This window comes from Rhipicephalus sanguineus, chromosome 9 (assembly GCF_013339695.2).
Source record: "Rhipicephalus sanguineus isolate Rsan-2018 chromosome 9, BIME_Rsan_1.4, whole genome shotgun sequence".
NCBI lineage: Eukaryota > Metazoa > Arthropoda > Arachnida > Ixodida > Ixodidae > Rhipicephalus > Rhipicephalus sanguineus.
In genome coordinates, this window is record NC_051184.2 from 6,658,186 (window position 1) to 6,669,848 (window position 11,663).

General features: G+C 47.4%; 1 protein-coding gene across 4 annotated transcripts in view; it reads left to right on the top strand.

The window, feature by feature from the left end:
* Positions 1 to 10,572, top strand: part of LOC119404521 (DNA repair and recombination protein RAD54-like) — a 114,357-nt gene extending 103,785 nt beyond the window's left edge. For 2 of the 4 annotated variants that reach the window (XM_049418908.1, XM_037671051.2), the window contains exons 3-5: positions 775 to 1,200; positions 7,606 to 7,842; positions 8,460 to 10,572. In XM_049418908.1, coding sequence (XP_049274865.1) covers positions 775 to 1,200; positions 7,606 to 7,842; positions 8,460 to 8,700 — 904 coding nt within the window. In that variant the 3' untranslated portion in view covers positions 8,701 to 10,572. The remainder of the gene's footprint in view (positions 1 to 774; positions 1,201 to 7,605; positions 7,843 to 8,459) is intronic. The other 2 variants (XM_049418909.1, XM_049418907.1) reach the window with 2 other exon arrangements.
* Positions 10,573 to 11,663: the final 1,091 nt, after the last annotated feature.

Genomic DNA, 11,663 nt, shown 5'->3' on the forward strand with positions numbered 1-11,663 from the left:
CCTCAGTTATGTGGCATACATTATGTGCTGTGTGGTGAAAACATGCAGGAGTGCTGTTGGGGCAAATCACTATTATTTTCGTAATGCACGTCACTGCTCACACACACGTGGACGTTTGTCTTGAAAAGCCAATGAGAAAGGCCCCTACTTGGTGCTAAGCTTGTTAATTCATAGTTATGGTGTAAAAGGACATGAAATGATCTGAAGTGTGACAAGCCAGTAATGCGACAAGTACCCTTACAATGACCACTTCTTTTGTCATTGCTTTGAATTCGTGTTATTTTGCACTATCTATAGTTCGTTACAACCTATGAATGAATATAAGCCCCGCCCACAGCCGTCACTGACCCAACAAGGCAGAATTTACATAGATGTCCAGATGTCCTTTGCAATGGCATTTTGTCATTTCTGTGACATTGATCACCTCTCCTGTATTTCAGCGAGGCGATTTTCCCACACAGACACATGTTCGTATCGCTAGTTTTTGCTCGGATGTCAGCAAAGATTTCGACACTACGGCTGAGCCAAATGTAATATTTTAAGGAAGGGCGGTGAACTTTCAATCTTAATATGCATGGTATTTAAATTAGCAGTGAAATAGTACTCGTGGTTTGAACGGAAAGCACCGAGCGCGAATCTCTTGCTCGGATGAATAGTAGATGCTCTACAGTTGCGGGGGCAGAGATTCTACTTACTCCTAGGTTGTAACCAACTGTAGAGCTTTTTCTTTGTTAGAGATATCACATTTAGTTTCTGACATTCACTGTTGTGCAGGTACGAGCAGCTAGCCGGCATGAAGGGCACCACTCCCCTGGCCACCATAACGCTTCTTAAGAAGCTCTGCAACCACCCATCACTCGTGCGCGAGTGTTTCCCGGAAGACGAGAGGATGTTTCGTGGACCTTCGGTGCAGCCCGAGCTATCGGGAAAACTGCGCCTGCTCGACTCTCTGCTAGCCGTGATCCGAAGCACAACTGACGACAAAGTGGTGCTCATTTCGAACTACACCCAAACGCTGGACGTATTCGAAAAGCTGTGCCGCGAACGTGGCTATGGCTTTTTTCGACTGGATGGGAGCATGACCATCAAGAAGAGGGCGAAGATTGTGGCATCTTTCAACATGCCATCCAGTCCAGAGTTTGCCTTCATGCTTAGTAGCAAGGCAGGAGGCTGTGGACTCAACCTTATTGGAGCCAACAGGTAAGTGATTCTGAGTCTCTCTGGCAAAATGGAAATAGTGCGAGACACAAGATACAAGATACCTCAAGTGTTCACCTTCAACTGAAATTTATTGACAGAAACAAGCTGAAAAGGTCAACACAAACCAACTGTGCCAGCCTGCAAAACAGGACATTTGCCAACCATTTACAAACATAAACAGGTGGAAATAAAGGCATGCTGATATTGTGCACAGTGATGGCATCACTGTGGTTGGGCTGTGCCACCTCTAGAAAACAAGCCTCATTTTCCTCACAGCTATACAAACCTAGATTAGAAAACCAATGTCACTTGCCTCACAATCTCACAAGTGTACCAACTCGCCCAAATGTCTGTTTTGTTTTGGCGACTTGTAATGTAAGCTTTGCGACTGCAACATTCTGTCGCTCACCGTGTAGTCAAGAGCTTGATTCCCTGCTGTGCTGCAGCCGTGCAAGTTAAAAGAGCTCAGGTGGTCTGGAGCCCACCACTTTGAAGCCTCTCCAAATGCACATGTATCGTGGGAATGCCAATGCACAAGTCAGGAATGTACAGGTTGCACGTTTCTGCAGAGCTGTAGATCATCCTGTTTTATATTTAGGCGGTATCTTGTTAGTGCCAGCAGCTGGTTCAAGTTGCCGAGGACAAATGATAATTTTGCTTTGACTTTCTTAACTTTCTTTCCTATTATCTACCGTAATGTCACTGTCAGCCTGTGCTCACAGTGTTCTTGGTGTCGGCCGTCTAGCTTTTATATTGCGAAAGCTATTGCACACAAAGACCATAACATATTAAGGTCAAAGCTGATATTGAAAATACTGCAGAATATTTTACAATTAAAATTCTTTACACTAATGTTTATATCAATATTCTGATATTGACTGGCTAACCTTGCCTTGATTCACTGATCTAATCGATAATCTTTTTTACAAAGAAGACCGACAAGAACACAATAGTTTCAAAGAGATAAAAAAGCAAGACTGAGGCTGAGCCAAAGCTTGATGCGTATGTGTAAGGACTTTCAAAATGCACATGCATGTTCGCGCGAAGCGGCACTTCTTGGCGATGCGAAAGAACGATTTTCGCCGTTCATGTCCGATTGCTGGCTGTCGCCACGCCTCTACAAGACTGCTATTCCTAGAACCCGAAAGAAAGCCGCAGGTATCATCGTCGTAAAACTTTGTCGCCGTCCGGCTTGCCGTCCAGCAGCATGGCCTCCGAAACTGGCGCGAGCCCGCTGATCTCGGAAGCCATGGCGGCAGATCAGTACCGCAAGCCGCCGACGTACGGCGCCACAGGAGCTCTTTTGAAATGCAGCGCGTAATTTCAATTGTGATAGTTGTGCTACCCAATGGCCGTGGTTGTGTAAACTGTCCCATAACGGAATGGGATATAGATAATTATGGCCTATATCGAACTCGACATTGGATTTAACGAGCTTAGCGCGGATAAAGTCAGCACAGAGTTACGTCTAGTTTAGTTTGTCCGAGCAACGTCTTGGCATCTAGAGAACACTAATCAGTAGCGTACTGTCTTTGCTTTTACGCCTTTTAAAGGGAAGTCGCCATACACAGAATAATGCACATGTACGTAGTAGCTTGACAAACAGGCGAACGTCCGCCATGGTGGCCTAGCCACTTTGGCGTTGCGCTTCTAAGCCGCACAGCGCGAGTTCGATTCCTATTCACGGCGGCCGCATCTCGATGGCGGCGACATGCAATAACGCCCGTCTACTTATATCTAAGTCCACGTTAAAGAATCCCAGGTGGTCAAAATTAATCCCGAGTCTGCAGCGTGCTTTGCAACTATATCGTGGTTTTATCTCTCAAAATCGCTGGATGCATTCATTAATAGGCGAGCGCTCATTGGTGCAGGTTACGGAAGACATCGGAGCTTTATAGTTTCTTGTTGCTTAACTGCTGAGGTCCGCGTTAGAAATGTATGCTTTTTATCATATCTCGGCCTTTTTTTTTTCTTTCTTTCTTTCTTTCTTTCTTTCTTTCTTTCTTTCTTTCTTTCTTTCTTTCTTTCTTTCTTTCTTTCCTCTTCTTTTTTTTTTCTTTAAAATCTTGAACTGCCATACCGAAAGAACAAAACCGACCACTCGCTTTCAGTGGCGACCTCTCTGATGCACAAAACTTCGTTTCTTGCTCTTGCTGTCACCTAGAATATCGGAGGCTTACTCTTTAGTACACATAGCTGTCTTGCTGTTTCTTGATGGTACGTATGTCATTTTTCGTTGCCCCGCTCGTCGCGCTGTACTGAACTCCTCAAGCATGGTTGCTTGTTGCATAGGCGTGCGCAGGGTTCCCCTTCAGGGGGGCGAAGGTTCATCGCAGCGACCCCTCCCCTTGCGCACGCCTATGGCTTGTTGGGCTAGTTGGTTCATTGCAACTAATGTGAAAAAATAATAAAATTAAGGAAAGGACGACGATAGAGACAGAGTGAAAAGAGCACTTAACGCGCTTTTTTCGCTTTTCGTCCTTTGCTTTCTTTCTTATTTTTTTGTGTTGTTACATGAATTCCTCAAGCATTTTTTTTTTTTCTTAACCTCCAAGTTTCTTCACTGACTTTTAGTGGCGATAAAATGCAGTAGTTGCACCCTTTATTACTTTCAAGCTCAGCGGTACGCAGCCGGTCATGAATTAGTGATCCGTGGATTCCGTGTCGTAAGGCTTCAAACCCATTTCTATTCTTCTCTAGTCTGCATCTGTAATCGGTAATACGGATCGTTTGTAACAGTGTCGTCGGTCGGAAGGTGTGTTAATGAAAGGAAGATGCTGTCATGATAGCATAGATCCACAGCTGTTCGGGCAAATGTGTCACGGTTGTGCTGACGTCAGAGTGAAACAAGTGCAATAATAATCTAAATTTTTAAATTTAGTCGCGCGTTCTCTCAGTGTAATAAGTGCTTCGCATCAATTGCAGTATATATAGGACACTTACGCAGAACATCGGCGCCAATACATTTTTTATTTCTTTCCTTCATTCCATTCTACAAACGTCGTTTTCGTACATTCGTCCACGGTCGTAAAGGAGCGCGCGCGTAAGCTCTCTGTTCGGACGCGCGCGCCGCCCCCACGTGGCGTTGTGTTTGCATTAGACGTCGGCTCTTCTTCATCCGCTGACACCGTACGGAGGAGCTCTTCTTTGTTCCTTTAACGTTTGTCCCCCGTGTCGCAATGTTTTTTTCTTCTTTACCTCGCCCTTGGAAGAAGGCTTTCTCCTCTTCCGACCCCGCGGTTACGTGGCGACCGTGTCAGCGTGGCCCGTTACACGCGCTCTTACGATCCGCGCGCGCGCGCTTCTTCACTGCATCATGGGCAGGCAGGACTCGCTGTGCGTGCTTGTCGCAGGATACGCGCGCACAGCGGGACGAAACGTGCAAGGGAGGGAAGAGATGAGAGAGAGAACGCACGACGACGTTCTTTTCTTCAAGAGGGAGGTGACGACACAACACGCCCCCGTCGTCGCGGCGACCCGCGATGTGCTTCGGCGACGGGACGAGACTCCACGGAATCGCGCGTAGCCCGGGGGCTTTCGTCGTCGTCATCCACGTCGTCCTCGTTTATAGGACAGAGAACGGCGGGGGGAACCGAGGGGGGCTCGATTATTAAGGCGAAAGCCTTAGATGCTTTCGTCAAACTCGAAAAGTGGCCGACGGCGGCGTCAACGCGAGTGATGCCGAGGGTAAGCGAGTACCGAGGGTAAGCGAGTACAAGTACCTCGGAGTATGGGTAAATGAGGGGGATAGATATATGGAGGTACAAGAGAAAGCATCGGTAGCAAAGGGAAAGAGGAATGCTGCAATTATGAAGCACAGAGCTTTATGGGGATACAATAGGTACGAGGTGCTTCGAGGGCTGTGGAAGGGTGTGATGGTTCCGGGGCTTACATTTGGGAACTCAGTGGTGTGCATGAAGTCAGAGGTGCAATCAGGAATGGATGTAAATCAAAGGACGGTGGGCCGCCTCGCGTTGGGCGCTCACGGGAAGACGACAAATGAGGCGGTAAAGGGTGATATGGGATGGACAGGCTTTGAAGTGAGGGAAGCGCAGAGCAAAATGAGATTCGAAGAGAGGCTGAGGAAAATGAAGGAGAGTAGATGGGCAGAGAAGGTTTTCAGGTATTTGTATAGAAAAAGCGTTGACACGCAGTGGAGAAAAAGAACTAGGAGGCTCACCAGTAAATATACGGCTAGCAGTGCGGGCGATATGGCAACAAGGAGCATTAAGCGGAAGGTCAGAGAGGCGGAGAAGACTTATTGGATGACAGCGATGGAAAAGAAGCCGGCTCTGAGTAACTACCGAAAAGGAAAAAACGAAATAAGGAGGGAAAGGTTTTATGATAATTCAAGGGGAAGCGCTTTACTGTTTGAAGCAAGGTCGGGCTGCCTTAGAACGCGTAGTTATAAAGCGAGATTTAGTAACGAAGAAGAACAATGTACATGCTGCGGGGGAACTAAGGAAACGATGGAACATGTACTGATTGAATGTGGCGATATTCACCCAGGTATACGTGTGGGCACGAGTCTACATGAAGCCTTGGGTTTTAGGGACAACAATGGAAAGCTGAACACGTCCGCGATAGAAATAAGTAAGAGACGGTTAGAGTATTGGTGGCAGAAAAGTAGAGATAAAGAACAAAAATAAATAATGGGGGAAAAATAAGGTCATTCTGCCTTAAGAGGCAGAGAGATGGACCGTGAATTTATATTTTTTGGTATAATAACATAGTTTTAATCAATGTAGATAAGGTATTTGGCCAACATGAAACAAGGAAGGGTTTTTTTTTTTTTTTTTTTTTTTTCGAGCCTGGTGGCAGACATGTCACCGCCCCGTTTTAAAGGGGACGCTCATAGCATCCATCCAATAAAGCACCATCACGTGATGACATCACAGATCACCAAAATTTGTGACGTCATCATGACTTCGCATAACTTGAGGTCACATGATGACTTCATCACATGAGGTCTGAGGTGTGGTGATCCCGGAGGCACTGCAAAGCCCCGTGAGGTGCAGACGACCACGGGAAGTCTACAGGAAACGAAGCTAGGGAAAGCACAGAGAGAGAATTATCTGTGGTTATATATATATATATATTTTCAAATCTGAAATGTAGAAACGATGAAGTAAAAAGAAATTGAAGTTACCGCCAAACAAACATTTTGCCGCTGCTCGGAGTTCAACCCATATTTCGTTCCGTATTATTCTCTCGGGACACTCGAACAGTGAAAAAAAAACAAAAAACGATTTTTCTCGTATCAGTAAATAGCCATTGGCACCGCCAACAATATAGCCATCTCAAAATATTAAACAGCGCCCCTGCAGCGAGAAGATGCGCAACAAAGAAAACACAGGTGGCGCCGCCGTCTTGAGGCTTCTGCACTACGACTCGCCCCGACGTCATCGATTCCAACGGCGTATGCTACGCCACTCGCGATTTTGCGCATTTAAACCTTCGGCCGCCAGTGTCGTATATGTGGCAAGTCGGGACTCACAATAAAGAGTCAAAGGACTCTTTTTTTAGCTTGCACTAAGTCGCGCAAGGCTGGCTCACAGCAGAGCTGGTAGCGCCTAGCTGGACCTGGCTTGGCTAGGCTTTTATATTCTCACCTATATCTTCTCACCCCTGGCTATATACTATACTACACATGGTTATGCTTTCTCTCTTTTTTTTTTATTGTCTGTCTTTCTATCTCTTTCTCTCACTCTCTTCCCTTTATTTCTCTTTTTTCTCTTTCTTTCCGTGTCTTTCGTTTTCTCTCCCTGTACTCCTTCTCCCCTCCTCCTCACCCTTACATCCCTTTCCCACCCACTTGCTATGTTATGCTCTGCTCTGATATCGTGCCTGGATAGCCAAGTGGACGACGCTCGCCTTCGGGTCGTGGGTACGCGGGTTCGAATCTCGCCTCGCCAAGAATTTCTCTCTTTCTCTATCTTTATTTCTTTTTCTTTCTCTCTCTCTCTGTACCCGTTCTCTCACCCATCAGAGTTATTGCAACCCACACCGGAAACATCGGCGCACGTGTTCTGGGCGAAGCAGAACAGGAAGGCATTGAAGAAGAGGAAGAGAGCGCGTGCCGGTTCATGATTATGATAATTTTCTATCTACGACATCCCGAAAACCTCGGCCATAACAGCTATGCTGTAATACTATACGCATCTAAAACACACGCAGCGCGTACCGAGCCAATGTGCCCATAGGCGTGCGCAGGGTTCCCCACTAGTAGGGGGGGGGGGCAACGTTTCATCGCAGGGCTACCCCCCTCCCCCTTTGTTGGTCGAGTCCAAGAGACATCGTGCTTCACAATGGCCTGCCTTTGGTCCGTGGCTTTCAGGGATCAAAGATGTCCCCTCTCGTGCGCGCGCCTCTGAATGTGCCTGAAAAAGGCTGTTGTTGTTGCAGGCTGGTGATGTTCGACCCGGACTGGAACCCGGCGAACGACGCTCAGGCGATGGCCCGGGTGTGGCGAGACGGTCAGCGCAAGCCGTGCTTCGTCTACCGGCTCGTGTGCTCGGGCAGCATCGAGGAGAAGATCTTGCAGCGGCAGACGCACAAGAAGGCGCTCTCCAGCTGCGTCGTCGATTCCGAGGAAGACGTGGCCAGACACTTCAGCGCCGCCGACCTCAGGGACCTCTTCAGGTATACATGCCATGTCACCAGACTGGCGAAGAAAATAAACACTTAAGCCGGTGCAGATGAAGCCCTTTAGGAAAAAAAGGATGCCACTGAGATTGTATAGATATCGGCGCACGTCGGTCGTCGATGAAACTGATCAGCGGTAAGGCGCGTCGGCATTTATACATGTCCAGCGTTACCGTTGGTGGCCGCGTTAGCTCCGGAACTCTACTGTTAGCGTTGTGCGCGCAATCTGATCAGAAGGGTCTAAAATAATTTGGAAGGTTCCCAGACATTCCGGCACGGTCTGCGCAAGGCAGTGGCTACACGTTAGAAAAAAAAGCGCGCGTGGCAATATTCCTACACATATTTAGCTCTTTCGATTTTCCCTGCGCTGCGAAACGGCTTCCGCTTCGGTTCAGCTTTTGCACTGCAAAATTTCTAGCAATCAACTATAGGCAGCATTACCGCTTTGACATCTAAGGCGCGTACCGACATGACACGAGTAGTCTTTGACGTTACATCGACTCTTTAGCATTTCCAAGTTATCCAGGAGCACCGCCTTTATTTAGCCTCTTGTGCTTCCGGACGAACGGCATGACGCCCTTAATCTGACCTGTTCCCCCGCTTCTCGGCCGCAGGCTGGACGCCGAGGAAGTTCGCAGTTCGACCCACGAGTCCCTGTCGTGCCGGCGTTGCGTGAACGGCATCGAGGCGCGGCCCCCTCCGGAGGACGCCGACCTCGCGAGCGACCTGTCGCAGTGGCACCATTGCTGGGCTCGCAAGCAGTCCGAAGACCACGTGCTACGACAGTGTTGGGACTCCGGCGTTAACTTCGCCTTCGCGCAGCGATCCCACAAGGCGCCAGTGGCCGTGCCCTAAATGTATGCCTCGCTGGATCACAGACACGCATCTTGCGGAGTTGCCATCTCTGTTTTCCGGACGCTTGCTGTCCTGGATCTCCAGCGGACGTCGCTCTATGTACGAAATACGCGGCGTTTCTGGCTTCGGCTTTGTTGGACTTTTGGCGGCAATGTCGTGCCGCGATTATCTGCTGTCCTGGAGATTCAGGAATGTGGCACTGTCTCCCGACACATTGTGTCCCAGAACAGTGTTGTTGTCGCTACCAATCACTCCTGTATAATGGACGTTGACCGTCAGACGTTCTGTAGCTGCATCGTGCCACCCTGATCTGATTGTCTTCGGAGCTGAGCCTACAGAAGATTACGTTAGCGGTCCTGCCGCTGGCGTAATCCGATCGCTGCCGTTGTACATCTGCGACGGTCGTTTTGTACAGCAGCGTAGCGATACAACATACCGGTAACACCGTGACGCCAAAGAAACCTCTGTTGGCATAACTAGATTCTTTGTTCTTCATCGTGCCGGGGCTGCTTACGGTGTGAGAGCAGCGTCATTCCTCTTTCAAAGTGCCGCCAGTTCGTACACAGGCCATCGCGGACCTGTTTTGATTGAAAAGACCTCAGCGAGGTTGTAGAACACGTTACCTAACCTCATAGCGTTATCTTTTTGTCTTGTGTCTGGACGACTCATCTTACTGAGCTCACTAGCAGTCACCCGGACCAGTTGACCTGTATTCGCTGGATGATGAATCTGACATTGCTCGCAAACCGCAGTATACACCGGAATGAACTTCTGGAATCTTCAATCGTTCTGTTTTACTCGATGATAAACCGGTGTCTCGGTCATGCGATGTAGCGCATATACCATACGCAATGTTATGAACTTAGTTAACATTGTTGTCAGGCCTTGCCGTGGTCTGTCTGCAGCCATCTGCATTGCTGACTAATCGAAGAGTAGAGTGGCCGTAGGCGCATTTCAACTGCAACAACGCGCCGTTCGCTGACCACTTTAGTACACAAAAAATCTAACGTAGCAATTTCTCCTGCTCGTTTCAAAGCACAACACCGCTGACGCCATTGTTCTGCGTATCGCGGTAAATTGTTCGCTCACTTTAAGCTAAACTTATGGCAATATTATTTGTTGATAAATTTTCAAATTGTTTCATATTTAAATTTGTGAAGCTTAAGCTTGTTTATATGTCTTCTTCATCCTACATTGAATTACGTCAATTGATAGCAGACTACGCGGGTTTGTCACAGGTCGTTCGTGCACCGCGAACAGCGCGCTCAATTACGTTATCTTTATTGTCGTAGGGACGCAAAACTCATGTGTCGTTTTGATGTTTTTTTTCTAATTAAAGGGGAATAATGGAGTGACACCGCAGTACACACGTCCGCAGAACCGACCGTGGTATACACTTGTATCGCAGAGTTTACGAAACTGAAATGCGGAGGCCATACTCGAGCTTTTTACGCATTCACTGTTTGAAACTTGCGGGGACAAATCGTACAGTACACTGCTGCACGTTTCGGCTTGCTTCTGCAGTGGTGTGCTGTGTAATGTAATGACTACTTGGAGGTTTAGCTGTGTTGATGTTTTGCGTCAATGTAGAGATGTCTCCCGGTGACGCGACGACCGCAAATTCTGCGATAATTGCAACCTCCAACACTTACTACGTTTTTTTTTTTATAATAATAATAATAATAGTGAGTTCGTAATAGTGAGTTTTCTTTTTTTGTTTCTCTCGCGCAACGATTTCTGCTCTCGGAAACTGTTCATGTCACTGAATTCGTACTGTAAAGTTCTGCATTTCACGTCTGTGATTTCACGGTTACTTTTCGTTCCGCCTCACTCTGTTAAATCAGCTTGCCTCCATGCTTGTAAATAAACGGCTTTACGTGCTCACCGTGTTCTGCTTCTTTCATTTTCATGCATGAAAGCTTCGTGGTGCACTTACTTCGTTTATCGATTAAAACCTTCCAACGACGTGGCTTTGGAGAACGTTTCCCTGAGTAGCACGCCAATATCCCGGATAGCTGACCGAAAACAAAAAGTGTTGACTGCATGGTATACGGGTGCTGTTACGTCGTTATTGCGACGCTGAAGCCAAAAATGAACCGGTAATTATATAAATTAACCAAGCCCAATGTATACCTTTTATATGCTAAGTTAAATACCGCAAAAGTATTATTTAAATGCGGGGAAACAACGTTTCTGATATGCTGCTGTTCACAACGTTCCGTTGGGAACAGTTCGAATAATATTTAATGTTTGATTAATTACAAAAAAGTTACCTAAAGCATCAGTAATTATTATTGTTATTATTTCACTTTGATCTCATGAGGGAGTCCTATGAAGGAAGAAAACCAGTTTTCTTTTTTTCTTTTTTGGCGTAGCGCAACCACGGAACATGGTCGCAGGAATAAGTGACGACTGCGTGTTTGTCATTCCTCGTCTATTTAATTTCATGCTCCATCTGAACTTTATTCCAGTTCAGTGTTTTAGCCTGTGTGAATATCAACCGAGAACGCATTGTTTTGTTCTTTTGACAATGAAAGAACAGAAAAGGAAACGGCGGCTAGTGCCCAGGGGGAAAAAAATTTCACCATCTCCCACTAAAGGGAACCACGTGGGGATGCGAAGGAACGCATGGGTCGAGTTAAACTTCCGTTCATCACGGGCACCTTGCCCGATGTTAGCGCGTCCTTGCATGTGGAGCCCACCATGATTTCACTGTTGCTGCTGTTGCTGTTACTTGTCCCAAACTCTTGTTGAAGCACGCCACGCGGGTTCACGGCGCGTCTGCAGAATCTCGTTCCCCGACGCCATCACGTGATTGCTGAGAGAGTGTAAGGGGGAGAGGCCACAGCGTCTTACCCAGCCCCTTACACAGGCCCGAACGCGCTCACACGTGGTTTTGTCTGCGTTACGCCAAGCTAGGACAGCATACGGTAGCCCTGGCCCCTAAAGTGCTCTGCACGTAT